The sequence below is a fragment of the Emys orbicularis genome, chromosome 14, assembly GCF_028017835.1.
Source record: "Emys orbicularis isolate rEmyOrb1 chromosome 14, rEmyOrb1.hap1, whole genome shotgun sequence".
Lineage (NCBI taxonomy): Eukaryota > Metazoa > Chordata > Testudines > Emydidae > Emys > Emys orbicularis.
Genome location: NC_088696.1, coordinates 33,363,149 through 33,389,864, shown reverse-complemented (window position 1 = coordinate 33,389,864; position 26,716 = coordinate 33,363,149). Strand labels below are relative to the sequence as shown.

General features: G+C 43.2%; 1 protein-coding gene across 1 annotated transcript in view; it reads right to left on the bottom strand.

Annotated features, from left to right (window-relative positions):
- The window catches only part of NFATC3 (nuclear factor of activated T cells 3), a 95,943-nt gene extending 89,484 nt beyond the window's left edge, over positions 1–6,459 (bottom strand). The window contains exon 1 of the mRNA XM_065416337.1: positions 5,574–6,459. Coding sequence (XP_065272409.1) covers positions 5,574–6,388 — 815 coding nt within the window. The 5' untranslated portion in view covers positions 6,389–6,459. The remainder of the gene's footprint in view (positions 1–5,573) is intronic.
- Positions 6,460–26,716: the final 20,257 nt, after the last annotated feature.

The window sequence follows — 26,716 nt, the reverse complement described above, 5'->3', positions numbered from 1 at the left end:
ATTATGTGACAGACAAGGCAAAAAAAAGAGTCATGTAATGGCTTGTATGAGCTACATTTAATACTACATTACCCATCAACTCCAGACAGGTGGATCTCGGTCATAAAAAGGGGTCAATTTTTTAAGCAGCTTTCACTACTATTTTGGGAAGGGGGTGACTGACCCAGCAAATCCTAATGTGAGCTAGTATAAACACATTTAATCTGATTTAAGTTAAAACTGCTTTTTATCATCCTACTATACGACAAATAAATACTCAAAGCTCATCTAGTGCAAGAATACTTTTTACTGGCATATGTCCACACTTAAACTGTTACAGAACTGCAGTTGCACTGCTGCAGTGTAGACACTGCCTACGCACCAACAGGAGGTGTTCCCAAGAGGTGGTAGCTAAGTTCTGTTGACATACTGCTGTCTACACTGGGGGTTAGGACAGCATACCTAAAGTCTCTCAGGGGAGTGGATTTTTCACAAGCCTGAGAGACGTAGCTAAGCTGATGTATGTTCTCACTGTAGACCAACTCTTAAAAATCCTTATATTTTAAGGATATTCTAAGAGATTGTAGAATGAGGGGACTCCAATAGTATTTAGGAAAAAACTTCAATAAATGCAACTAATTTATGTGCTTAACTACAGCAGTTGCAGGCCTCATGTAAGACACTAGTTGACTAGTAGAATTCACAGAACAGTAAGGACACTCAATGGGGCAAGGACTCCTGTGAACCTCTGCTTCATTAATTACACATGCCTAGTTTGCTATGATTTATTAGCTACATCTAACTTCAGTTTTATTTCACATGCACTCTTTATACATACTCATCCTCACAAATCCTATTTCAGACACATCTAGGCATTTAAAAGCGAAACTCCAGTCAACTTTATTCTTCATACATATATGTATAGTCAATTGAAAAATGAGATCATAGATGGAAGTCTTCATTTGGTATAGTTTGCATATCTATTTATGCACAGTGCCAGAACCTTAAAACAAAGAACTGTATATGTATGCAAATGTTTTCTAACTCGGCCAAATAAAACAGATTTTCACCAGACCACAGGAAGATACATCTGCAGTAAGGACACTTCCTCTTTCAGATTTCAAGTTTGTGTGTCAAACCACTGAGGCACTAGAGCAGGGATGGGCAAACTTTTTGGCCCAAGGGCCACATCGGGAAATAGAAATTGTATGGCAGGCCATGAATGCTCACAAAATTGGGGTTGGGGAGTGGACTCTGGGGTGGTGCTGGGGATGAGGAGTTTAGGGTGTAGGAGGGTGCTCTGGGCAGGGACCGAGGGGTTTGGAGAGCGGGAGGGGGATCAGGGCTGGGGCAGGGGGAGAGACTCAGGGGTGCAGACTCTGAGCGGCACTTACCTCAAGCAGCTCCCAGAAACAATGGCATGGTCCCTTCTCTGGCTCCTATACGGAGGTGCAGTCAGACGGCTCTGCACGCTGCCCCACCAGCAGGCACCGCCCCTGCAGCTCCCATTGGAGCGCGTAGGAGCCGGAATGAGGCCATGCTGCGGCTTCCAGGAGCCGCGTGGTGCGGCCCCTTACCCTGTGCCCCGGCCAGAGCGGGGCCGAGCCATGTGGTGCAGCTTGCGGGCTGGCTTAAAGCGGACCATGGGCCGTAGTTTGCCCACTCCTGCACTAGAGCCATTCAGAAAAAACTGCATAAATGACAAATCTATTGTGTGCCTCTCTCCCCAACACTCTTCATATTTTAAAAAAAGGCTGAACTATTTCTGGTGGATACTGGGCTAGATGGACCATTGGACTGACCCAGTATAGCCATTCTTATGTAGTTCTCAAGGTTTATTTGCTAAGTAAATAATTCCATGTAATGGATTTACTTTTCTTTTTTTACATCTTAGGTTTTTTGTATTGAATTAGCTATGTTACAATAACCTTAAGGTTGCAAGGTAAACTTCTCAAAGGAATTAAAATATTTTTCTTCCAAAATTACTTCACTCCACACCCTTGTGTGTGTGCGCGCGTGCACACACACACGGGGGGTCACACATTTTGTAGCTTTTGGGGGCAGATCTCATTGTACATGACAGGGGCCCCTTGCATTACTTATTTTCCCCAGCCACCCTCACAAGCTTCCTATGTGCTACCTTCTTCTCATACCCCTCCCAGTTCAGGGACTTCCTACAACTTCCTCCTCCTCCCCCTAAACCACTGTCCTCTATTCTCCCCCTCACTGAGGAGGCTCTGAGTACTCCCTTTTCACCCACAGCCTCTTTTCCCTTTGTGGCAAGGGCTATGCGTGTCCCCCATTCCATCCATGGCACAGTTTGTGTTCCCCCATTTCAACTCCATGGCTCCTCTTGCTCCTCCTCAAGTCCACACCCAACCAGGTCCCTGCTTCCCAAACCACCACCACTTTACACATGCCCCCCCCCCCCCCCGCCCAATTCCCTTGTGGGTTGTGCCTAATGATGCCTCCTAGGACATTTCCTAATTTTTTGGAATTGATGGGATGCAGCTTTCCACCGTTCCAAAGTGATCACATTACAGACAGAAACAAATACTACAGAGTTCAGTGTTAGACCTTGCTTCACTTGGCCAACTACAGTACAGTCTTAAATCACGTGATCAAATACTTTTGTTCTCCACATGACCCCTTCCTCTTTTCAATTGGTCTTTTTAGAAAAAAAAGTCTACTGAGACTGTAGTCTCTCGAGATTAAAATAAACTATTCCACAGCCTTCTCTTTCACAGGCAGGTTGGTCTGCTTAAAAGGCTCAGGGTGGAAGATCCCAGAAATTGAGAGTGGATGCAAGATTGATTTCTAAAGCAGAATGAGAAATTCAGGAAAGAATTAAAAGGTACTCCTGGTACAAAACTAGACTGTGTTCCCACTGGAAACATTATCCACTTTTAAGTGTCTGGTCATGTTTGAGGGAAATCCTAAGGAGAGTGCTGCTTCAGAGAGAAAAACTGGTTCACCCATGGAAGTGCTAGTTCATTCTACATCAGGGGTGGGCAAACTACGGTCCGCGGGCCAGATCCGGCCCCTCGGGGCTTTGGATCTGGCCCGCAGGATTGCTACCCCCGTGGCGCCGCGGATGCCGCACCACTCTGAAAAAGCGGCCATCACCACGTCCCTGCGACCCCTGGGGGTGGGGGGTGGGGGGTAGAGGGCTCTGTGCACTGCCCTCGCCTCCAGGCACTGTCCCCCGCAGCTCCCATTGGCGAGGAACGGGGAACCACGGCCAATAGGAGCTTCGGGGGAGGTACCACAGGCAAGGGCAGCATGCGTAGCCCTCTGCCCCCCCTTCCCCAGGGGCCGCAGGGACGTGGTGCCGGCTGCTTCCGGGAGTGACACGGGGCCAGGGTAGGCAGGGAGCCTGCCTGGCAACAGTGTGCGCTGCTGCCACCCCAGAGCTGCTCCAGGTAAGTGGCGCTGGCCAGAGCCCGAACCTCTCCTGCACCCCAACTCCCTGCCCTGAGCCCCCTGCCTGCACCTCGCACCCCTCCTGCATGCCAACTCCCTGCCCTGAGCTCCCCAACACTCTGCACCCCTCCCTGCACCCCTGCCCTGAGCCCTCTCCTGCATGCCGCATCACTCCTGCACCCCAACTCCCTTCCCTAAGCCCCCTCATACACCTTGCACCCCTCCTCTGCCCTAACCCCTTACCCTGAGCCGCTTCCTGCACAACGCACCCCCTCCCACACTCCCTCCCGCACCCCAACCCCCTGCCCTGGCCCTGCATGCAATTTCCCCACCCAGATGTAAAAAGGTTTGCCCACACCTGTTCTATATGCTGTCTGAGAAGTGAAAACTCTCTCATTGGGAACAGAAAAAGATAAATCCCGTTCAATGCAAATCTGGAGATACTTTGAGGAGCACTTTACACTTCTTGCTTCCTTTATTTATTTTGCCTCATTTAACTCAGAATGAAATTCAATTAAAATCATGTAAATTCTCAAGTTTGTGTGTCCAGCTGAAAAGTATCCAGCTTTAGAAAGACTATTTTGAACATACAAATTCTGAAAGTAAGTGCTCTGCAGAGGTGGTCTGGAATCTTTCTATGCAGCTGGAGAAACAGAATAAACTGGCTAGCTTTGCTGTTAGAAGGGCTTAGCCCTCTGTCACTAACGGACAACTCTGATTCTGCCTCAAAGCACCAAACAACTGGAGACCCATTGGGGGCCAATGAACCTCAATATGAAATAATAAGTTTAACCAGCCACAGACTCATTTCACTTATAACTATGGTCGTATGTTTACTGACAAAAACCTCTGGGTAATGAAGAGCTAAGGTTAACCAGTTATATCATGTCCTTTCAGAATGTTGAGTGCAGTAAAACAAACGTCTGAAAACCAGGAAATACATAGTTAAGGTACAAACCCACACAACCTTAACTCTGCCCTCCTAGAGGTGGCATTAGCCACTGGGCATTATCTGCATGCACTGCTCTTCAGTCGTGTCAGGTGAACATATATTGAATGGTGGAGAGATTAACTGGAGCAGCTTGGAGGAGCGGTGATTGTGAGATGAGGTGATCTTGAGGGCTGTACACTCATGGATGTCTGTGTGAGCCTTCTATTGAGTAGGGAGTGAAGAAGAGGAGGGGGGGGGGGAGATTATGTCTTAGTGTTCTATTTTTACACAGAAAAACAAAAACAGCAGAAAAACAGGGCAGAAGGGGAAAAGAGACTGTACATGGCAACTGTGCTGATGCACTGAGGAGATACCAATCCACTTCTGTAGCTAAACAGACTGCAAACAACAGCAACCACCAGTTAGTTCAGTTTGCACAGATTTCAAAGTGGCATTGCGGAAAATAACCAGATACACTCACGCTCTAGGATTCCAGCAAAACAAATGAATAAAAAAAAATAAAAAGTGGAAACCCAATTTAAAAAAAAAACAGCTCTATACAAATAGACCTATAAAGGCATACAGTTTATTAGAGATACAATGTGAGTGAGGTATATCTTTGATTGGACCAACTTCTGGTCTGAGGAAGAGCTCTGTGTGATTCAAAAGTTTGTCTCTCTCACCAACAGAAGTTGGTCCAAAGATATTCTCTCACCCATCTTGTGTCTCCAATATCCTGGAACCTACAACTACACACACTTTATATGCCTATCACTCTTGCTTAGCCATATTTACTATTTTATTGCTCTTCTAGATTACTACTAATTTATTGCACCCAAATGCACTAAGCATTGGGAATAGGAATAGAACATTTCTTCCTTGAACAACTTATAATTTAAGGCCCGAATCTCACAAGAAGTTGCATGTGGTGAACTGCTTTGTCCTTGTGAAACTCCATTTGATTCAATGGGGTTCTGTGCAAGGGCAACAGTCTGCTCACATTCAACAAATTGAAGTACATGAGCCTAAATAATTACTGCATTATAATGTAGCTAGAATATTTTAACAATGAGGCAGATCTGGTGGTTCCAATGAACTTGTTTCTAATTATAATATTCAGATTGCTAATAGAATTAATTGTCTTTGAAAAGGCTCATAATGCATCAAGATATAAATACATTAAACATATGTAACACACTCAGAAAAGTTTGAAAAACTCCTATGTTTTTATACCACTTACCGAAATATAGGAGTATGGCCAGGCTTTGGTTTGTTCCAAGTAAAGTGTGAAGGAACAGAAAGAAATTGGTCACCAGGCAAATCCTTTTTCAATGCATGTTGAGATCCAGAGCAATCATCTATTGCAGTTTCAAGGGATGGTGATACATTACCCTGTTCTTCAGAACAGAAATCTATTTTTCCTGATAGGGTAGCAGTTTGATCCTCAGAGGTCTTTCTTGTTTTAAGAGGGATGTCAGTCTCTGTACAACACTGAAATGGTGAAAGGCCAGGACTAAGACCTTGTACACTATGGAGAGAAGTGTTTAACCATGTGTCTTCTGTTATGCTTCCCCTGGGAGAGTGGCCAGGTGATGGAGTTGGAGAATGGTGAGGAGAGAGAGAGCTGGCATAACAAATCTCTGCACTGGAGTGTCGTCGCTTCCCACAGGGGGATGTAGGTCTCGATGAGGGCCTTGATGTTGGTCTAGGGTTTAGCCAATTTTCATCTGTAATACTAGTTCTAGGAGAATGACAAGGAGACTGTCTAGGAGACAGGGCATGCCCAAATCCATAAGGCTGCTGCCAAGGTTCATCCCCTGGACTCCTTGGAGAACCACCAGGAGATGCCAAAGGAGATCCGAGGGTAAATCGAGCAGCAGCTTCATTCAGCTCTGAGTCTACATCATCATAAACATGAGAGATAGACTCACACGAGGAAGCATCTGAGAACCAGCTCCTGGAGGAAATGCTGCTGGCAGGGCTTGGGCTAAGGGATGATTCCCTGTATGATGGCTCAAGAGGAAGATACAGGTGGTCCCTTGAAGGCCTTTCCATATATTCATTTTCTGGGCCATTTGTGTGCAATTCATCCTCACTAGCTTCAATCCCTTGATGACAGTTAGGAGAGATAGATGTAATTTGAATACTAGGGCACTCAAAGGGTTTGTGTCCACCTAGTGGACTGTATTTGGATTCTGGTACCTCACAAGTTCCTTCATAGTTTTTATGACCCTGCAGTCTGGTTGGTGGAGACAGAGGAGAGGAGTGTGACTGCAATCCATGGTGAGGGATACAAATTGGCTGATTTACAGAAGATGATGGTTGGTCTACATTAAAGATGTATATGGATGCACAATCATCTGGTTCAAGATCTGAAAAAGGAACCAAAGAAAAAAGTCAAAGTGTAGTATGTAGTATATTAAGTTTCACTTATTTGTCTGATAGTTATTAGTTATTCTAGGCAATTCCCAGGGTACTGAAAACTCTCCAGCTTTCCCACTAAACACCGCAAACAAATTTTACAGCCTTAATCTATTTCAGATTTTTTAAGATACCGGTTATAAAGTGGCAATATTTTAATAAAAAAAAAAGACATTGCAAAGCAGTGATTTTAATGATACATGTTGTTGAATTTGTACACTTGAAAACAGGTTATGTATGTACATCCTGAAATGCAGATAAAAATCTTTGTATTTTAATCTTTATTTTCAAAATGTATTTTCCATAAAACAATGAAAGTTTTAAAAACAGTCAGTTCATTACTTAATTCATACATTTAACTTGCTGTATTTTTTCCAATAAATTTGCTCTCTTTATTGGTGTACAAAGAGATTTCACTTTATTGTAGTCCAGCTTTCCATTAATAAATGTATTTTAAAGTATTAGAATAGCACGCTTAGCAACATTTACCATGTTTAAAATTAGAATACTACAGTAACAGTAAATGTTCATGAGTCATACCTGTGTACACAGATTACAAACAGCCAGAAAACACTCAATTATAGGTTGCGCGCTCTCTCTCTCTATATATCTATAGCGCAATACCTGTAATTGAGATTTCCTGAGCACTTCTATTCCAGAAATCCTTCCTCAACCTTTAACGTTTTCAGACTGAAGTTTTCCAACTCTAGTCCCTCCAAGGGTCAATAAAAGCTGTTCATTAAAACGGGGCAGAAATAAAAGCTGTGGCATGTAAGCCCTGTAAAGATAGTCAGCAGTTGCTTCCTTCAGTTCTATGCCAACTTTTCCCATCCCCCTCCTCCGCACTGGGTAAGCTCAGTCAGCAAGAAGCATTAGAGTGGCCTACAAGGCTTTCCCTCCTGCTTGTTACCACTGGAACTTTCCATCTGTTGCTATTCCTCTGCTAAGGAAAGCCTCCAATTACCAGCTGCTGCTCCTGCTCAAAGAGGTGCAGATGAACACAATTACTGAAGGTTGAGGAGTATTCTCCCCCCCCCCCCATGCACACCAAAAAACACACACATCTTGATTCACGCTGATGCCACCCTCTCCTAATATACAGTATATGTAAATAGAGGGAAATGAATTTAGCATCCTCCTCCAGGCTGTAATCCCCTCTGAGCTTCCCTCACCGCAATTGCCCTTTTTTTTTTTTTTTTTTTTTTTTAAATTTATTAATGGAGATATCCTATCTCCTAGAACTGGAAGGGACCTTGAAAGGTCATCGAGTCCAGCCCCCTGCCTTCACTAGCAGGACCAAGTACTGATTTTTGCCCCAGATCCCTAAGTGGCCCCCTCAAGGATTGAACTCACAAGCCTGGGTTTAGCAGGCCAATGCTCAAACCACTGAGCTATCCCTCCCCCCACCACTTCTTCCTGCTATTGGCCAGATCCTACAGGGCTAGACTGCAGAGAGAAGTATCAACTCCTGCTCTTTATCTGCTGTTTCAGGTGGCACAGAACACACCTGTATGCAACCTCCCCACTCTACTTCCTCCTAAAGCTTTCCAACCTCTATAACAGTGCCACTTCTGGAAGCAGGAATATAACAGATGAGAGGTGGGACAAGACCAAGACGAAGGCAAGCACCAATATAAAAGCGAGCAAAAGCATATGGTGATAGGGCGGGGTGGGAGGAAGAAGGCAGAAATAAGTCTGCACCAAGAGAAAATGGTTATTTCCCCTGTAACAACTATGATAATTAAGACAGTCACTCAACAGTTATAACTACACTAATTTCCTAATGGTGACTACTGCATCCTTTGGAAACTAAGCCACTACCAGTGTTATTTTGCCTACTCCAATAAGAAAGCATATAAAAGCAGTGAATTTACCAGTAGCGACTCCAACCTCAATAATGCACGACTAAGGCTACGATTCAAATCATGAGTATTTTTAATAAAAGTCATGGACCGGTCATGGGCAAAAAAACAAAACAAAACAAAAAAAATCACAGCCTCATGCCGGTCCACGCCTTTGACTCATGATTGAATCTTGAGGGGTGGGGGTGGGAGTGTTGCGCACTGCGGGGGTGGGGGTGCTACCGGGGGTGAGCAAGCCAGCCCCGGGGGGGGTGTCACTTCCAGGATGGGGGAGCCCCAGGGGGCCCACAGCTGTTCCGACTGCTGCCGGGATGGGGGAACCCAGGGGCCAGCTGCATTGGCAGCTGCTAGGGCAGTCCCCGGGGTCAGCTGCCCAGGGCCGCCAGAGCAGCGGCCAGTGTGGCTGGCCCCAGGGCTGCATGAGCAGCTGGTTCTGGGGCAAACTTTTTGGCCCGAGGGCCACATCTGGGTATGGAAATTGTATGGCGGGGCATGAATGCTCACAAAATTGGGGGTTGGGATGCAGGGGCGGAGGGCAGAGTGAGGGCTCTGGCTAGGGTTGCGGGCTCTGGGGTGGGGCTGGGGATGAGGGTTCTGAGGACAGGAGGGGGTCAGGGGTGCAGGCTCCAGGCAGCGCTTAACTCAAGGAGCTCCCAGAAGCAGCAGCATGTCCCCCCTCCGGCTCCTATGCGGAGGCGCGGCCAGGCGGCTCTGCCCCCTACCCTGTCCGCAGGCACTGCTCCTGCAGCTCCCATTGGCCATGGTTTCCAGCCAATAGGAGCGGCGGGGATGGTGCAGCGTGCAGAGCCCCTTGGCTGTCCCTGCGCATAGGAGCCAGAGGGGGGACATGTCGCTGCTTCCAGGAACGATGCAGAGCCATGGCACGCACGGAGTGGAGCAAGCCCCCAACCCTGCTCCCCGGCTGGAGCGTCAGAGCAGGGCAAGCTTATTCCATTCCCCAGCAGGAGTTCAAGGGCCGGATTAAAACATTTGAAGGGCTGGATGCGGCCCCCGGTCTGTAGTTTGCCCACCCCTGCTCTAAAAACTGAGCTGCGAACCTGAAACTGGGAAAGAGGGATTTTGGGGTCATATGCACGTCCCACATCAATCTGAACATTCAGTTAAATTACACAAGCAACTGTATCCCCAACAGTCCTTTCAAGTAATTTTACTTCTTACTCTTGGCACCTTAATATTATGCTAGGTGCGCCACAGACTGACTTATCAACAGACTTATCAACTCTTCAAAGCAAGGACTATCTTCAGACAAAATGCAACAAAGCAGAAACAAAAAAAAATGAGACAAAACATGAGTGTCATCAAGTTTACAGTTTTCAGCAAAAGCATGCATAGTGAGACAGGACTGGGACACGCTAGAAGGGGGTCAGCCTTTGTGGGAGAAGAGAGGCAGAAGGATCTGACCACTAGAGTTCGCTCCCCGTCCAGAACCTAGAATGCAACAAAATCCAGTCTCTCAATTCCTTTGAAGTCAGCAAATATCTATGAAACTCACTGGCGAAGTGTGTCTCATCCTCCTCTAATGTTGGCCCACAAAGAGAACCTACTGTATTATTGCTGTCAGTTACTCACATTAAGTGGAAGAAGTCTGTGTGGTGGTTCTAAAGGTTCCAATCCTGCTGATGAACCATGTGGGTAGCAATATGATGCCACATACTGAAATCTGTTTTTTCCCCTCATTTGTTTTAACAGCATAGGAAATTACACACAAAATCACGTTAAAATGAAACTTACAGTTTCAACATCAAGCACTGAAAAATTAGCAACCTTAATTCGGATGTTTTCTAAGTACGCAAAAATGTTGGCACTCAAGTTCATGGACACTTGATTTTTTTCCTCTGTGCCTCAGCTCGCCAGCTATAAAATGGAGATTATACCACTTCGCCGCCACGGTATTTGGGGGGGCATCAATTCATTAGTATTTCTGAAGTAGTCATTTATAAAAGCCCACATCATTTCTGCAACTTTCCCCATTTTCTTCAGAGACAGTGTTTGGTTAAGACCAGCTCAAGAGAGAAGATATTCTGATGAGCAGGAGCACTGATCCAGGATTCCAGATCAAATGAAAAAGAGCAGGTTGAGAAGTCTGGCAACTAGGGGGAAGATAGGATATCAAAATGTAAACTGAAGTGGCTGAGGATGAGCATGTAGGATTGTGCCACAAGGAAAAGAGAGCCAGATGTCAACAGCAGAAAGAAAAATGCAGTGGTGAGATGCGCAGTAGATCATAACATGGAACAGGAAAGGAAAGAACTTTAAAAAAAATAAAACAGATTGGTATAAAGACTTATTTTCTACTTGGTCTACAATTTGCTGAGTGACAAACATTCACTGAATTACAAGAGCGATGTCCCAGATCTGGCTGCAAAGATGTTGTAAAAAACTAGAGCCACTAAGCTAACTGCCCTGATTGTTAGTGGTGCTCTGTTTTTCCCATTGGGAAGTATTACATTCATGATGAAGTAGGGGAAGGACTTAGCATTGTTTCTCCTCTGCAGAAGGGCCTCTCTCTCCTACAAAGTCTGCCAATGTATTAGGGATGGAGTTTGTAGAGGTTGGCTCAGTAGCAGGACACATGGCAGCTGTATTATGTTTTACAGTGTATTAGCGACGATTCTGCTGGTGTACTCAAGTCTATGTTGTACTGCAGAGTTTGTCCTACTGTGATGCATCTAGTCACTTCCAGATCTAAAGATTACAAGAAACAGACATGAGGGGGCAAGAGACCACATGAGCACAGAAAAGCCACTTTTTGACATCCACAGAGGGGAAGAGCTTTTTATTGCAAACAGAAATTGGTCTTTGCAAATCAAAAGATTTGAAATCAATAAAAGGAATCAAGCCTTTGGGCAAACAAATTACAGAATCAGGATATTCCAATACATTAAAAAAATTCAGGGGCATATACTGCTAAACAGCAGTTTACAGATAAACAGCACCCAAACTGTCAACCATATTACATCAAGGGTAGCTGAACTGCTGTTCAAATGCACATGCGATCTATCACCTTATTCAACACTAAGTGCCAATACCAAGTTGATGTCCATCATATAATCCTAGTCACTGTGTATGGCCTAAATTCCAAAGAAGGTCCAACCATCAATCACCTACAGAGCTGGAGAGAAGCCACAATATGCAGGAATCAAAGATCCTTTTAAAAAATAGTTTGATGTACAGGAAAGGTGCCAGATTAACACTATAAAGTGCCTGAAAAGAATAACTACTTAGCTGTAATTCTGCTTTTCTTAAAAAAAAAAAAAAAAAAAATCAACTTCTGAATTTAGGTAGTATAAGTCAAGCCAAAACTTCTCTAGCTCTCAAAGCTTGGCCCTTTGGAGGCAGAGGCAAGCAACCCTTAGTCTGAGGCCAACAGCCAATGACATAGTGCCCTCTAGAACATTTATTTTCAGTTCCTTGTTGAGCAGGAATGAAGAGCTCCCCGAAGTATAGTTTAAGCCCACACAACATTTGTCAGGTACAGATCAACAAAAAAAGAAAAAGAAAATATCATGCCCCTTCCCCAATTCTGACAGTAGGTGGATGTGTAAACAGAAATCCATTCACATAATATTTTAACGAATCAGAATTACATATTCTCTTCTTTAAAGATACCATATTGAATGGACTCCCACTCTTGATGGCTAAAGTCAAGAGTCTTCAAGTTCACAGATGATCCAACCATGGGGGGGGGGGGGCGGGAACGGAGAGGGAACAGGATAAAATTCAGGTTACAGAGAAGTTGTCCCAACCCAAGATAGAGTTTATAGGGATGAAGACCTAGAATCAACATACAGCTCTGCAGCTGACTGCAATCAGGACATTTAGGTACGGACAGTTGGTCTCAGAATGACGCTGCCCTGTCTCTAAGGGTAAAAAAAAAAATATCTAAGTATGAGGCCCACTATTTCCACCCTCCATCCCCCTCCAAAAATATCCATGCAGCAAGGAACACAGAGAGGAGGGAAAGTTCTTCATTTCATTAAGTCCAAGTACCAAAAGCTGACGGTGGGTAAGGAATCTTCATTCCTTCTCCCATGCCCAGGATCCCATTGAAGGGACTGGGGGAACATAAATGGCAGAGGTTCATCGCACCCAGGGAGAAGGCAGCAACAGCATATATGTGGGGGGAGGATGTACAAGTACATGCTCCTTATTGTTGAAGCTCTCAAGACCACGTGCTTCTCTGCTGGTATGGCCTACATCTATCAGTAAGAGAAGAAAATCACTTAAAGTAGGCGTGGGGGAGGGAAGGGAGAAGTGTAGTAGACCCTTAAGGGTATCTGTTATATACTTGGATGGTCAGAAGTCAATGCTTTAAAGAATTTGTTTTAAACTCCCTCCTCCCCACATATGATGTTGAATATTTAAGAAAAATTCAGCATACAATATGAATATCAGTAGCTAAACAAAGGGTCCAATTATTATAACCTCAGCATTTCAATAGTTTGGAGATGTCCTATCTCCTACAACTGGAAGGGACCTTGGAAGGTCATCGAGTCCAGCCCCCTGCCTTCACTAGCAGGACCAAGTACTGATTTTGTCCCAGATCCCTAAGTGGCCCCCTCAAGGATTGAACTCATAACCCTGGGTTTAGCAGGCCAATGCTCAAACCACTGAGCTATCCCCCCCCTCCCCTTCCTTTTTTGTCTAGAAAAGAGAATTTGTTATGGTTTAATATTAAAAAATTGCAAACTTAAATTGATGAAGAACAGGTAGATTGATATGTTGAAAGAAACTCTTGCAACATTTACCATTTACCATCAGAAGATGTAAAATATGGACACTCTGGTCACTCAGATTCCGCCCCCCCGCCCCTTCTATTACAGTCAAACATTCAAAAAAATGGAAATCAACCATCAACCAAGATCAATTTTTTAAATCTATTCTTCATAAAAATCTTTGTTCTCACAGCACGGTCATGAAAGGAACAGATAATTTTAAAAATTTCCTTTTAAAGAAAAGGGTAAGTTGGTTTATTTAGAAATGTACATTAGCATCCATTCCCAAGGTACGCAGAAAACCTTACATCAATTAAAAAAATTATGGCCTTAAAAAAAAAAACCAACTCCCCCTCCCCCCCAAAAAACCACTTTGAAGTTAAAGAAACAGTTATAGAAGAATCAAGCCCTATTTATAATCAGTTCCCATCATGAATGGCTTTAGACCAGTGGGTCTCAAACTTTTTTTTACTGGAAATCCCCTTCACATCTCAAGCCTCTGAGTGCAACCCCCACTAATAAGTTAAACACACTGTTTAATATATTTAACACCATTATAAATGCTGGAGGCAAGTGGGGTTTGGGGTGGAGGTTGACAGCTCGCGACCCCCCCATGTAATGACCTCACGACCCCCTGAGGGGTCCCAACCCCCAGTTTGAGAACCCCTGCTTTAGACACTGTCTCCACACCACATGGTTAAAACTCGTATTAACCATGGTAGCTTTGTTTTGCTCATGCCAGAAGCCGAGGTTGGCACAGACTTAAACTAGTTCAGCACACTTTTTTGCAGTCTAGACCAGTGGTTTTCAACAGTGGGTCCACGAAGCCTTTCAGGGTAGGGCCCTGTGGCTAAAACCCCGAGCCCGAGCCCCAGCACCTCCCGTGGGGCTGAAGCCAGGAGCCGAGGGGCTGAAGCCCTAATCCCTGGGGCCCCCCGCGGGGCTGTACACAGGAGCAGCAGGGCTGAATTCTGGAGCCCCAAGTCCCGGTGCTCCCCATGGGGCAGAAGCCCTGAGCCCATGGGCAGAGTTGGGGGACACAGGTGTTGCTCCCCACAAACTTCAGTGCAAAAGCAGGGCAGTCCTGGGGCAGCTCCACCACACACACACACACCCCTCCTTCTCTCCCCGCCCCTGTCCAGGTTGTAGGCAGGAAGCCAGAGCCAAGCAGTGCGGGACAGCTGCTGCTCTGGCTGGTGCCATGGAGCAGGTAGTCGTGGCGTTCCCTCATCTCCTGCTGCTACTGGTGCAGGGGGTTGAAGCTGCTCCTCAGCTCCCAGCCCTCTTTGCTCACGCAGCCAGTAAGAGCTGTCTGGGCGAGGGGTCTCCAAGGCTGGCAGAGCCATCGGGGAGAAGCTACCGCAGGGGGAGCCCTCCCGGCACTCAGCTCCTAGCTACACCCCGTCTGCACACAGCCCCTAGCTACCCCCCCTGCACCCTGAGCTCCCCCCATGCCCGCACACAGCCCCTAGCTAGCCCTCTCCCTGCACCCTGAGCTCCCCCCATGCCTGCACACAGCCCCTAGCTAGCCCTCTCCCTGCACCCTGAGCTCCCCTCTGCCTGCACACAGCCCCTAGCTAGCCCTCTCCCTGCACCGTGAGTTGTTTTCAAGCTTTTTGAGCTGAGCCCCCCCCCCCACACACACACACACCTTTGAGTTATAATTTTTGGTTGTGCCTCCCTCAAGACAGTCAGCTGGCCTGCTGAGGTGACTCAGGGGGTGGAGGTGGCGCTCCCTCCCCAGACCCTGCTGTGTGGAGCTGGCCCGACCCTCGCTGGCCCCTGCCCACGCAATATAGAAGTCAAACTACACCTATGCCCGAGGCGCCCCCCCCCCCGCCCCCAGCCCAGAGCCCCCACTCAGCCGCTGGGCCCTGGAGTTTTTGTAGCATGTTGTGGGGGGCCTCAGAAAGAAAAAGGTTGAGAACCCCTGACCTACATATATCTTCTTATAGATTATCACTAAGACTGTGATTTAGTCACAAAGTCACAGAATCCGTGACTTTCAAAGACCTCTGTGACTTCAACCAGCGCCAGCTGGGAGCTGCAGGCCACAGCAGGGGGAACCTGGCAGCAGCGGGGACCCCCCCATAACTCCCAGCTGCCCCAGCTTCCCATTTTGTCATGGGTATTTTTAGTACAAGTCAGGGACAGGTCACGGGCTTCTGTGAATTTTTCATTACTGCCCTTGACCTGTTCATGACTTTTACTAAAAATATCCATGACAAAAACTTAACCTTAACTATCACAGGACGGCTGGCCCCTTTAAGAGTAGGCAGCACCCATTCCATCCATGATGGGCTTCTTTATGGAAAAAAAATCCATCTCTGACCACTTGTAAGTAATTACAACTGCTTAAGTAGCTTGCTGGCCCCTAATTGACTAATGAGAATCTGGACCTCATAAATGGTCCACAGCTCAGCTGGAGGACAGAAGCTGTAGAGAGAGGAGCTCCCAAAGAACAAAGTAGGAGAATAACTTAGGAAAGCAACTTAGGGAGGGACCTTCCAAACTCCTGCATGACTGGAGGCTCAGCCTATAAGGAGCTGCATGCTGTCTGGAGAAGAACTGCAGTTGGCAGGATGGCCTTGCAGAAGCCTGGCTCCAGCAGTCAAAATTGAGTGCGCCTTTAGGGTAGAGGGGCTAGAGGTGAAACGGAAACTCAGGTGGAACAAGTTGCGACCAAGTATGCCTCCCCACTAAGAAGTCTGGGTGAAGATCTCTTCTATTTCAGTTGATATTTCTGTCAATGAGACACTCAGAAGGGGGTGCTGTTAGATACATAAAAGTCTCATTTAATGACCCAATCAAGAAAATTATTGCAGGGAGTTCACCCACTGGTCGCAAAGGGGTACACAAGGATAGCATGTTCCTTTTATAGACTGCTGATAATCTTGCAGGGGACAGGGTACTGTAGAAATGTAAAGACACGAATACCTTCATATCAGTGTAGGATCAGTTTATTAAGAAGAGACATCTAACCGAACACCTAGAATAAATTTAGTAAAGGTGTCATTTAACTATATGCAGAAGTTACAAGGTTTCAGATTCAACTACTAATTAACAAAGGATGAAATCCTGGCCTCACTGAAGTCAAGGGTAAAACTCACAATGACTTCAACTGGGTCAGAACTTCACCCAGAGAATCCAAACACAACACACTGTTTGCAGAGAAGCAATGGTTCCTGCTTAATATGGTGGTAAGAAAAATACTAAGGGCCTTACAAGGAGATGGGAAAAGTTAGCTATAGAGCTTGAAGAAGGAAAGAAAAAAAAAAATCCTGGCATTTGATACATCCTCTGCCCTGTCTGAAGACAGGGTGGACAGACATTTCCTTATAACATTATGCCCCTGCTGTTTTCTGATACTGCAGCACGTATATTTGCCAACACACTAGTGATCACATTTAGTTCTTTATTCCAGTTTCATAGGAAGACGACACTGTGCTGAGAGAAGAGCATGCTCATGCAGATTGTGTTTTACGTTAATGGATCAGATGATTTCTTCAAAAAAAGATTTTCTCCTTGTCTGCATATATCTCACTTCTCTTTTTTGAAACTGTTCACACTAAACTCCTGCCATAATTTCCTGTACAAACTTAAGCAAAATGTGGTTTCTGCTAAAACAGCAATAAAAAAGGAATCCAAGCCTATGGCAATAAAACTCATGTGACAGAGTTACAACTGTGACATCAAATATCAAAGGAAGTGAAACATTTTGGGCCACCATGCTTTTTTAAAAAATGAATGAAAAATGTTACTATTGTCCCTTTTCAACCTGAGTGGCTACTCAAAGTTCAGGGCCCTTGGGCATGCTCCACTTGGAAGTAGAAATTGATGGAATCCAATATTTTCTTTGATGCAATCTTGTTCATTTACAAAGAATGTACAAAGACCTGCTTTTCTGAACACAGGTGGAATCAAGAACAAAAGGAGCAGTTTCTTAGCTTATAGTCCCAAGCCTCTAACCAACACCAGACCCAGAAGAACCCTCTCGCTCTCTCTTTACAGGGTCACACTCTGCTCACAGGCAACTGCTTGGCTTTCTTGCCTCTGATCCTCTTTCTGTTCTTGTCTGTCTTCAGTTTGTGTGTTCTGCCTCCCATACATACACACCAACCAAAAATAATTCAGCAAAAGCTCCTCCACCCACACAATCCAAAATTCCTGGGCAGGCTCTACTAGGCCTTATTTTAGTGGTAGGCACCTTAACTGTCTCACAAACAGTTTAAGTGACAAACAGTTTAAGTGAACGACAGATTCACAAATCAATTTCAATGAGGTTTTAACTCAATCCATAACCAGGTTTAATCCAGCTCATAACATTACGAAGTATAAAACTGAATCCTGTTTATGTATATTCAGAGCAAAGTAGAACAGTCATTTTCCCCAAAGAGTTTCCATCATTTCCAACAGAAACATTTTTTTCTGAAATTTCAGTAGTACGGTCTCTCCCTACAATAAACAGCTGTAAAAACAACTATATATACACAGAAAGAGGAACTTACAGGTATGAACAAGAAGCTAAAGATCTCAACAACAAAATTCAGTTCAACCGCTGGATTAGATTTGTAATTCTTTAAAGACAATGTGCTGTAGTTTCAACTGTAACTGAGTATTGTTCTCCTGACTCTCTCATCTAACTAGAGGAACATGAATTGTGTGGAAAATTAATGTAGCGACCTTAACTACAAGAGACCGATTCCTGGTTTATATGTGTGGTATGAAAATTAACTTTTCAGCCCTTTAAGTTAGAAAAGGCAACGTTTCTTACCAGAAAATTATTTCTTAGCATTCTATACCAGTAGATAGAAAGTGCTGAAATCTGTCTCTTGTAGCTTGTCAACTTACAATATTCAGATGATCCCCACAAAGCAGGGAAACCTGGAGACCGTTAGAATTTAAGCTAATTACAACATATGCCGAGTGCCCAGGATTCCATGCTGAGGCCAGAGTTTGAGAACTAGCACTCTGGACTCAGTTTGCATTCCCAAGCCTTGAGGCCACCCCAAGCTAGCTCCACCCTGAAACTTGCCCCACTTTCTCCAGTTCCACTCATGCTACGCACTAGAATTTACATCACTTACGCGACCCACTGTTAAAAATTCAAACAGATTTGCAAGTTCTCAAAATCAGTTCTGCCCTCAAATGGTAAGAGCTATATTTTTTGGGAGTGTGAGGATGGAGTAGATGTTATGCTATATTCTTTATATATAGAAGAGATTCAACCCATGTTAAAGTGTAAAACTCAGTTAAATCTGAACTAGAGAGATGTGAAAGTGATTTCATAAACAATTCAGATCATCCTCAAGGCTCCAGTCAAGAACCTGTTACTCAGCCAGAACGCCTACTGAAGTCAAATGGAGGATTATACATCAAATTTCTTGAAGTGGTGAAAGTTATTTATTTCTGTGTATGTGATCACATGATTTTATAGCTATTGATCCTTAGACAAAATTTTAGTGGTTAAAGTTAAGGCTTAAGTGGAGTTAGGCTTATGTGGAGTTAAGTTTATGATCCCACAAGCAGCATTACTTTTTACCAAAATTCTTCATCTTTAAAAACAAAGCACAAATGTTGGTTGCATACAACAGAATAGTACCTTTTCCCCTTCAAAAAGGCCTAGGAAGTTTTTATATCAAGCACTTGAAAGTAGTCTCAGATTTAAGGTGCCCATGCAGCCTTAAGTGTGCCCCCTCGGGCATATGCATTATGATACTGTACTTAATTACAAGTTCATACTCCCACTTTGCCCACACACAGCTCCTGTCTCATTCAGTGCACAGTATGGACATTTAAGGGCCTGGAATCGAGGTTGCACAGACAACTTTAAACCTGGCATTTCCTAACTTCTAAATTCTTTGTCGTGAAACCTAAACAACATTGTTGCAATAAAACTTTTTGTATATAATATTTATCAAGTGTGTAGTAAAGATTTCAAAATTAATATAGTGAGATATTTGAAGTTTTAGTTCACCTAACTTAATGTAAGTGAGGTGTTGGTGAATTTGAATATTTCTATGAATACATACACTTTAGTAGCTATTCAAGAGTTTAATTTTTTTGTAGCAATTAGTGTTATAGTACCAGAAATGCCAAATCTTGTGAATTTCTTGTGAAATCGCATCTCATGATTAAATAAAATTATTAAACCTGACTTATGATCTCGGGATAGAACTCTCAAATGTCAGGATTTTCTTAAAAAGAAAAGAAAATCCTGACATTTGAGAGTTCTATCCCGAGATCATGAGTCAGGTTTAATAATTTACTTAGAAATCGCTGTCAACCTGCCCCAGGTGGCAGGAGCTGACAGAAGGAACCTCTCCTTGCAGGGCTCCCGCTGTCAGCCCCAGGCAGCCAGGGTTTCCCTACCAGCCTGGGAAGTGGAGAGGCCATCCCCCCACAGACCTGGGGAGAGTGAAGAACCCCAAGAGGAGCAGCGGTGAGGCTATGAGAGTCGAACTATGGGCTGCAGGAGGGATGAAGTGAGGAGGGTGAGGGCTGATGGGGTAGAAGGGCTTTATTGATGATAGGTGCTGAGCAGATGGGGTGCGTGCTGGGTGGTGAACTGAGAGCAGTTGGGGGTGGATGGGGGACTGAACTGAAAGGGAGCTGAATTGAGAGAGGTTGGATAGCGCAGAACTGATGGGGGACAGGATTAATTGCTAGGCAGGAGACGGGCAGACATGGAGGTGAGAGCTCCTGCACCAGGAGCCAAAAATCACCTCATCCAGTACATGTGGGATAGTGGGCAATATTAATTGTCACATGGATACACCCTGGGGATGGGAAGAGGGAGTTCAAAATTCAAGAGACAGACTTACAAAACACAATATAATCTTTAAAAAAACCTCATGATTTTGGGGGGGGTGGGGGGAGGGGGAGTCCAACTCATGATTTTTGATCGCTTGAAGTTGGCAATATTGTAGTACTGTATATTGGAAGTTGAGCAATTAAACAGGCTTTAATTATCTAGTAGTTGTTAACCTTTGTATAGGATTTTATGAAAGCTTTAAGAGAGTAAATTTCAGGATAGATGGGATGAAAAAAAAAATACAAAAAACTGTCTGGATCCTTCACCTGTTCATTTCTAGACTTGACATTTGTTTGGTTTTTAAGAAGAAATGAACTTTTTCTCGTGTTGGCAGACTCCTCAAACATTTATTGGTAGTGAAAGTTGGAAATGTATTGTTACTCTCCTTGGATTTTCTAGGTATCTTTCTTACTTTTTAAATAAGCACCAAGTTAAAAATTGGGTAGGTCCATTCAAAAAGGGAAATCAAGCTCAGTCAGATGAGGCCTAAATCAGTGGTTCTCTCCTGCGGATGTCAGCAAGCCAAGAGTGGCATGTGCAGAGGCAAATGAAGTAACATTGGATATGGAAGTAGTAGATGGAGACTTATCCCTTTCCACATGTCCCTCAATAATCCTCTTAAGGTTCCCACAACCTCAACTGCCCTTTCACACCTGCAGTCCCTTCTATCCACTCTAAATCTGACACCCCACCCTTCCCCCACAAATTTAGACAAAGGAGCACAGTTTCCTGGCACCCTACAATGTTCCTCTCTCCCTGTTGTCCTCCACAAGTTTATGTCCCCCTCTTAGGTCCACAACCAGCTTAGGCTCCTTTTCCTATATTTTCCCTTAGTCTACCTCCCCATCCATATCTGCCTTCCATCTATGATTCTGCCTCAGTAGCTGCTGAAAAGCAGGGGTCAGAAGCAGGTTAAATGTATAAGGCTGTGCTACCAAACCTGCCTATTATAAGGTTGCCTGGCATGACCCATTAAGACAGGGGTGGCCAACCTATAGCTCCGGAGCCACATGTGGCTCTTCAGAAGTTAATATGCGGCTCTTTGTATAGGCACAGACTCCGGGACTGGAGCTACAGGAACCAACTTTCCAATGCAGAACTTTAGAGCCTACAAGTCCACTCCGCCCTACTTCTCCTTCAGACAATCGCTAAGACAAACAAGTTTGTTTACATTTACGGGAGATAATGCTGCCCACTTATTTACGTCACCAGAAAGTGAGAACAGGCATTCACATGGGACTTTTGTAGCCGGCATTGCAAGATATCTACATGCCAGATATGCTAAACATTTGTATGCCCCTTCCTGATTCAGCCACCATTCCAGAGGACATGCTTCCATGCTCATGACGCTTGTTAAAAAAAATGCGTTAGTTACATTTGTGACTGAACTCCTTGGGGGAGAATTACATGTCCCCTGCTCTGTTTTACCCGCATTCTGCCATATAGTTCATGTTATAGCAGTCTTGGATGATGACCCAGCATATGTTGTTCATTTTAAGAACACTTTCACTGCAGATCTGACAAAAAAGCAGAGAAGGTACCAATGTGAGATTTCTAAAGATAGCTACAGCACTTGACCCAAGATTTAAGAATCTGAAGTGGCTTCCAAAATCTGAGAGGGACGAGGTGTGGAGCAAGCTTTCAGAAGTCTTAAAAGAGCAACACACTGATGCGGAAACTACAGAACCCGAACCACCAAAATAAAAATCAACCTTCTGCTGGTGGTATCTGACTGAGATAATGAAAATGAACATGCGTTGGTCCACACTGCTTTGAATTGTTATTGAGCAGAACCTGTTATCAGCATGGACACATCCTCTGGAATGGTGGTTAAAGCATGAAGGGACATACAAATCTTTAGCACATCTGGCATGTAAATATTTTGTGACGCTGGCTACAATAGTGCCATGAGAACACCTTTTCTTACTTTCAGGTGACATTGTGAACAAGAAGTGGAAAACATTATCTCCTGCAAATGTAAACAAACTTGTTTGTCTGAGCAACTGGCTGAACAAGAAATAGGACTAGTGGACTTGTAGGCTCTAAAGTTTTACATTGTTTTTATTTTTAATGCAGTTTTTTTTTGTACATAATTTTATATTTGTAAATTCAACTTTCATGATAAAGAGATTGCACTACAGTACTTGTATGAGGTGAATTGAAAAATACTTTGTTTTTTACAGTGCAAATATTTGTAATCACTTTGTTCTCTGTTATAATTGAAATCAATATATTTGAAAATGTGGGAAAATCCAAAAGTATTTAAATAAAATGGTATTCTATTAACAGTGTGATTAATCACTACTCATTTTTGAAATCGCGATTCTTTTTTTAATCGCTTGGCAGCCCTACTATTTCTATAGGCCATTATGCTATTTTCTGTCTTATTTTTCCTAATAGTTCCTAACATTGGGTTAGTCTTTTTGACCACTACTGTGCATTGCACCAAGCTGAAGTTTTCAGAGAACTAGCCACAGTCACTGCAAGATCTTTCATGAGTGGTATCAGCTAATTTAGAACCCATCATTATATACATGTCGTTGGGATTATTTTTTCCAGTGTGCATTACTTTGCACTTATCAACGTTGAATTTCATCTGCCATTTTGTTGCCCAGTCATCCTGTTTTGTGAGATCACTTTGTACCTCTTTTCAGTCAACTTTGGACTTAACTATCCTGAGTAATTGCAAACTTTGACACTTCATCCCCTTTTCCAGATTACTAAATATGTAGAAAGCACGGGTCCCAGTGCAGAATCTTGGGGGACTCTGCGCTTTACCTCTCTCCATGGGGAGCAGGAGATGCATATTTACAAAGATCTTTCAGCTATTTCCCCATCCCTAAGAACAGAGCAGCAGCAACAGTGCAACTGTGCAGTTGCTCTGCAACATGGGAGAGGGGCAAGGAGGATATGATTCCATAACTCTCAACTGCTCCCAGACCAGCTAGTTGGACAGGGCACAAGACAAAGGATTTAAACAAAGAAGGAGAAAAAAATTACACCACCAATCCAAATTGTTAAACTGATAATTTAATAGTACTGTTTTTGGTCAATATATTTTATAGTAATACTGTTCTAGTCTTCCTTCAGTGTTTGGCAGACTTAAAACACTTGTGTACTTTGAGGAACTGAAATGAACTAAGACCTTGTATTGAGGCTTTGAGCTCTGCAGCTGCTAAGCATCAATAAAAAATTAACAAGATCATAACTTCACTTTGTTAATCAACTGGCAGAGTGAGCAAGACAGCTAGAAATAGGAATCAGACGGAGTGATAGGGCAGAAGACATGGGGACTGAGGGAGGCAAGCAAGCCCGGAGGAAAGTTTTCCTTTGCAGTATGTTTCCTGCATTAAGAGCTTGCAGGGCAAACTAACTGGTCATTCAGTTTCCTCCATATCAATCTATGAGAAAGCTACAAAACGAAGCCAACTAGGACTAGCATAATCCACCTCTGTATCAAGCTCTTATGCAGAAAGCAAACCCACAAACCTTATCCCATTGAAGAACTTGGATTACAGGGTCTGTGTCGATCACTGAAGGTCCACAAGGTATTTACCATAAAGTTACAACACTGATTTAGAGAAAATCTAGACGTTTCAACATATTTTATCTAATATTTGCTACTCTGAAGCCTGTACAGATAGCTTAAGGTACCTGGCTTTACAAGTGAAGGAATAGAATAGCTTACTTTAGTGTTAAATATTTTCTCTAAAATATGACCCTGTGGCAATATATAGCTTTTCTTAGCACTTGTTTGGAATGACCTGCATATACTCAAGCGGCAAAGTCACGAGTGAGCAATACAGTCACCCCAAATGAATGTTAAATCATGCAATCACTTCATCTTCCAAACTCCTCAATCCTCTATATCAAGCAGACTTATAGAAGCCCTTGTCCTTAAGATGTTTATACAACATCCCTATAATATATTAGTTAATTAGAGGCTGAAATATATGAAACTTCATTTTATTGTTAATTCAGAACAATTACTGTCTTTAGTACCTTTATACCACAGAGAATTCAAAATCCAAATGCTATACAAAATATATACACATCATCAACTACCTGTGATCTCATTCAAAAGAAAGAGCTTCTAAAGTAACACCAGTTTTTTGTACTAGAAAAAAAAAGTGCTCCCCTTCTAGCTTTCTAAAGAAGCAACAAGAATTTATGCTCAGACATTTTTATTATCCACATAGCCCTTCAATTTTCCTCCTAACAAGTCAGTCAAAGAATGTAAGTGATCTCATACCAGGAAGCTATATATCAAAGTTATTCTAAAATAATTCTTAAAGAGAAAGGTAAGCATCTAATGAAAGATAAGGATTCTGGTCAAAGCATATACACCGCTACCTCGATATAACACGACCCGATATAAAACGAATTCGGATATAATGCAGTAAAGCAGTGCTCCGGGGGGGCGGGGCTGCGCACTCCGGTGGATCAAAGCAAGTTCAATATAACACGGTTTCACCTATAACGTGGTAAGATTTTTTGGCTCCCGAGGACAGCATTATATCGAGGTAGAGGTGTATTACCAAAGTTTGAGTAAGTGTGTTACATCCCACTATCCTCAAGTATAGTATTTTCCTAAGATCCAGGTTATCATCATCATCGTCATCTAAGGCTCAGAGTGAGTTTAAGTACATTTTGTGAGCTTCTACATCACACACAAAACCACCATATTAACAGTAACCAATAACATCGATTCAGTCCATAGGCGGTTTTTCCACATCAGGAAATGAAAAATTGTCCTGATTTTTTTAAAACAATCTTTTACTAAGCCATGAGTTACGTATTCATCAGTCAAAATGTGAAGGCTTGCAGTATGACAACATACTAAACTTTTGGAGGGGCTAAAAATCAGAAGTCACATAAGAGCAACATCTTTTAACATGTTCCACAAAAAAAAGTAAGATATGGTATACAAGTTTACCTTGAATTTAATTTGTTTTAGACTATTTCTTCTCACCAGGAAACAAATGTTTCCAGAATGAGATCTAAATTAAATTCTCAAACCAATATAAGCATCAATACTGAATTTTTACAAATAGGAAACAAGCTCAATATTTTTAGCGAAAATCAAAAATATGTTTGCCTCACATGCTGATGTGCAAAAACATATTAAAATTGTGCGTATTTTGTTCTCTCTCACACACACACAAAGCAATTTTGGGCAGCAGGCTTTGAAACCTGTTCAATTTGGGGTTACTTTTCAAGCAGTGCCACTGAGATGCTTAATGGAATCAACCTTGTACGTGATTACATTCCAGCTGTTCTGTAAGGAAACCGCACCAGCTTTAAGCGCAGTTTTTTTCTTTGAGAGAGCTATCCTCCAGCGAGGACTTCTGAAGAGCAGAAATGAATCATTCTATATACCCACACACAAAAAAGGAGCCCTCCTCAATTTATAAACAGTGTGATCTGAACAAAAAAAAAAAAAAAAAAAAAAAAATGTACCAGTCCACAAGTTGTTAAATTAAATGCAGTTTCAACCTGAAGTCTTTCAGCAAATGTATATATAAGCTATTGGTCTCAGACTACACAAGCTTTTTCCAAAGTAACAAAACTATCAAATTTCCTTTAGCCAAAACACCATTACATCTCCCAACACAAGTGTGAAAATCTGTCAGCTTTCCTCGGTAATTCAATCTTTTTGATATTCCTGAAATATTTTGGATAAAAATGTTGTACTGTTAGCCAGTTACCAATAAAGGATGCTGGATAATAAGGTCCCTAGCACACATTTCATTTTTGCTCTCCCTCAGACCAACTAGTCCTCAATCAATAACGCTGTAGTACAGTCTGAAGTGGCAAGGTTTTTGCCACAGATCCACAATGTTTTCAATCATATATATGATACACAGCTGTTCTGTTCCCCACCTCCCCATAGCAAATACCATAAACACAGACTATGATTGGTCTTTCTTCAGCTGTTTTAGGGAAGGAAGGGTAGAGAGTGCTCTTTCAGAACTATTACCTTCCCATCACATGCTTGCAAGGTCAGCAGACAAACTAGTTTTCACTATATGCTAATAGCACTCAGATCCATCCAGTGAATACAGATTGTTAGAGCACACCTGGTTTAAAAAAAATAAAATAAAAAAATCAAGGCATAGTGGAGCAAAGCAGCAACAGCACAGCTAAAAGCTAACAAAGGCAATTAAGAAATGGATGGTGGACAAAAGAGACAACGGGTCTAGAGAGAACAAAAGGAATGGGGAAAAAAGAGAAAAGGTGAGAAAAACATCTCTACAGAGATTAAGAGAGTGTTAAGAAAATTTCAAATATGTTAACCAAAATAAAGTTATGTTTTGGCTGAGAATCAGACCCCTCCCACACACACTTATGTAGGTCTGAATCAAATTGCGGTGGGACTAAAAATATAGTGAGAATGATTTATTACTAACCTGTACACTGCCACAAGTGTGCAGAGTGCTTAGTAAAAATGTGGCAAGTCTCTGCTTCAAAAAGCTGATTTAATTAAGCACAGGGGGCATGCCCTATACTTAGGTAGCACACAAGAGTCAACAGATTGCAAACATGAGCT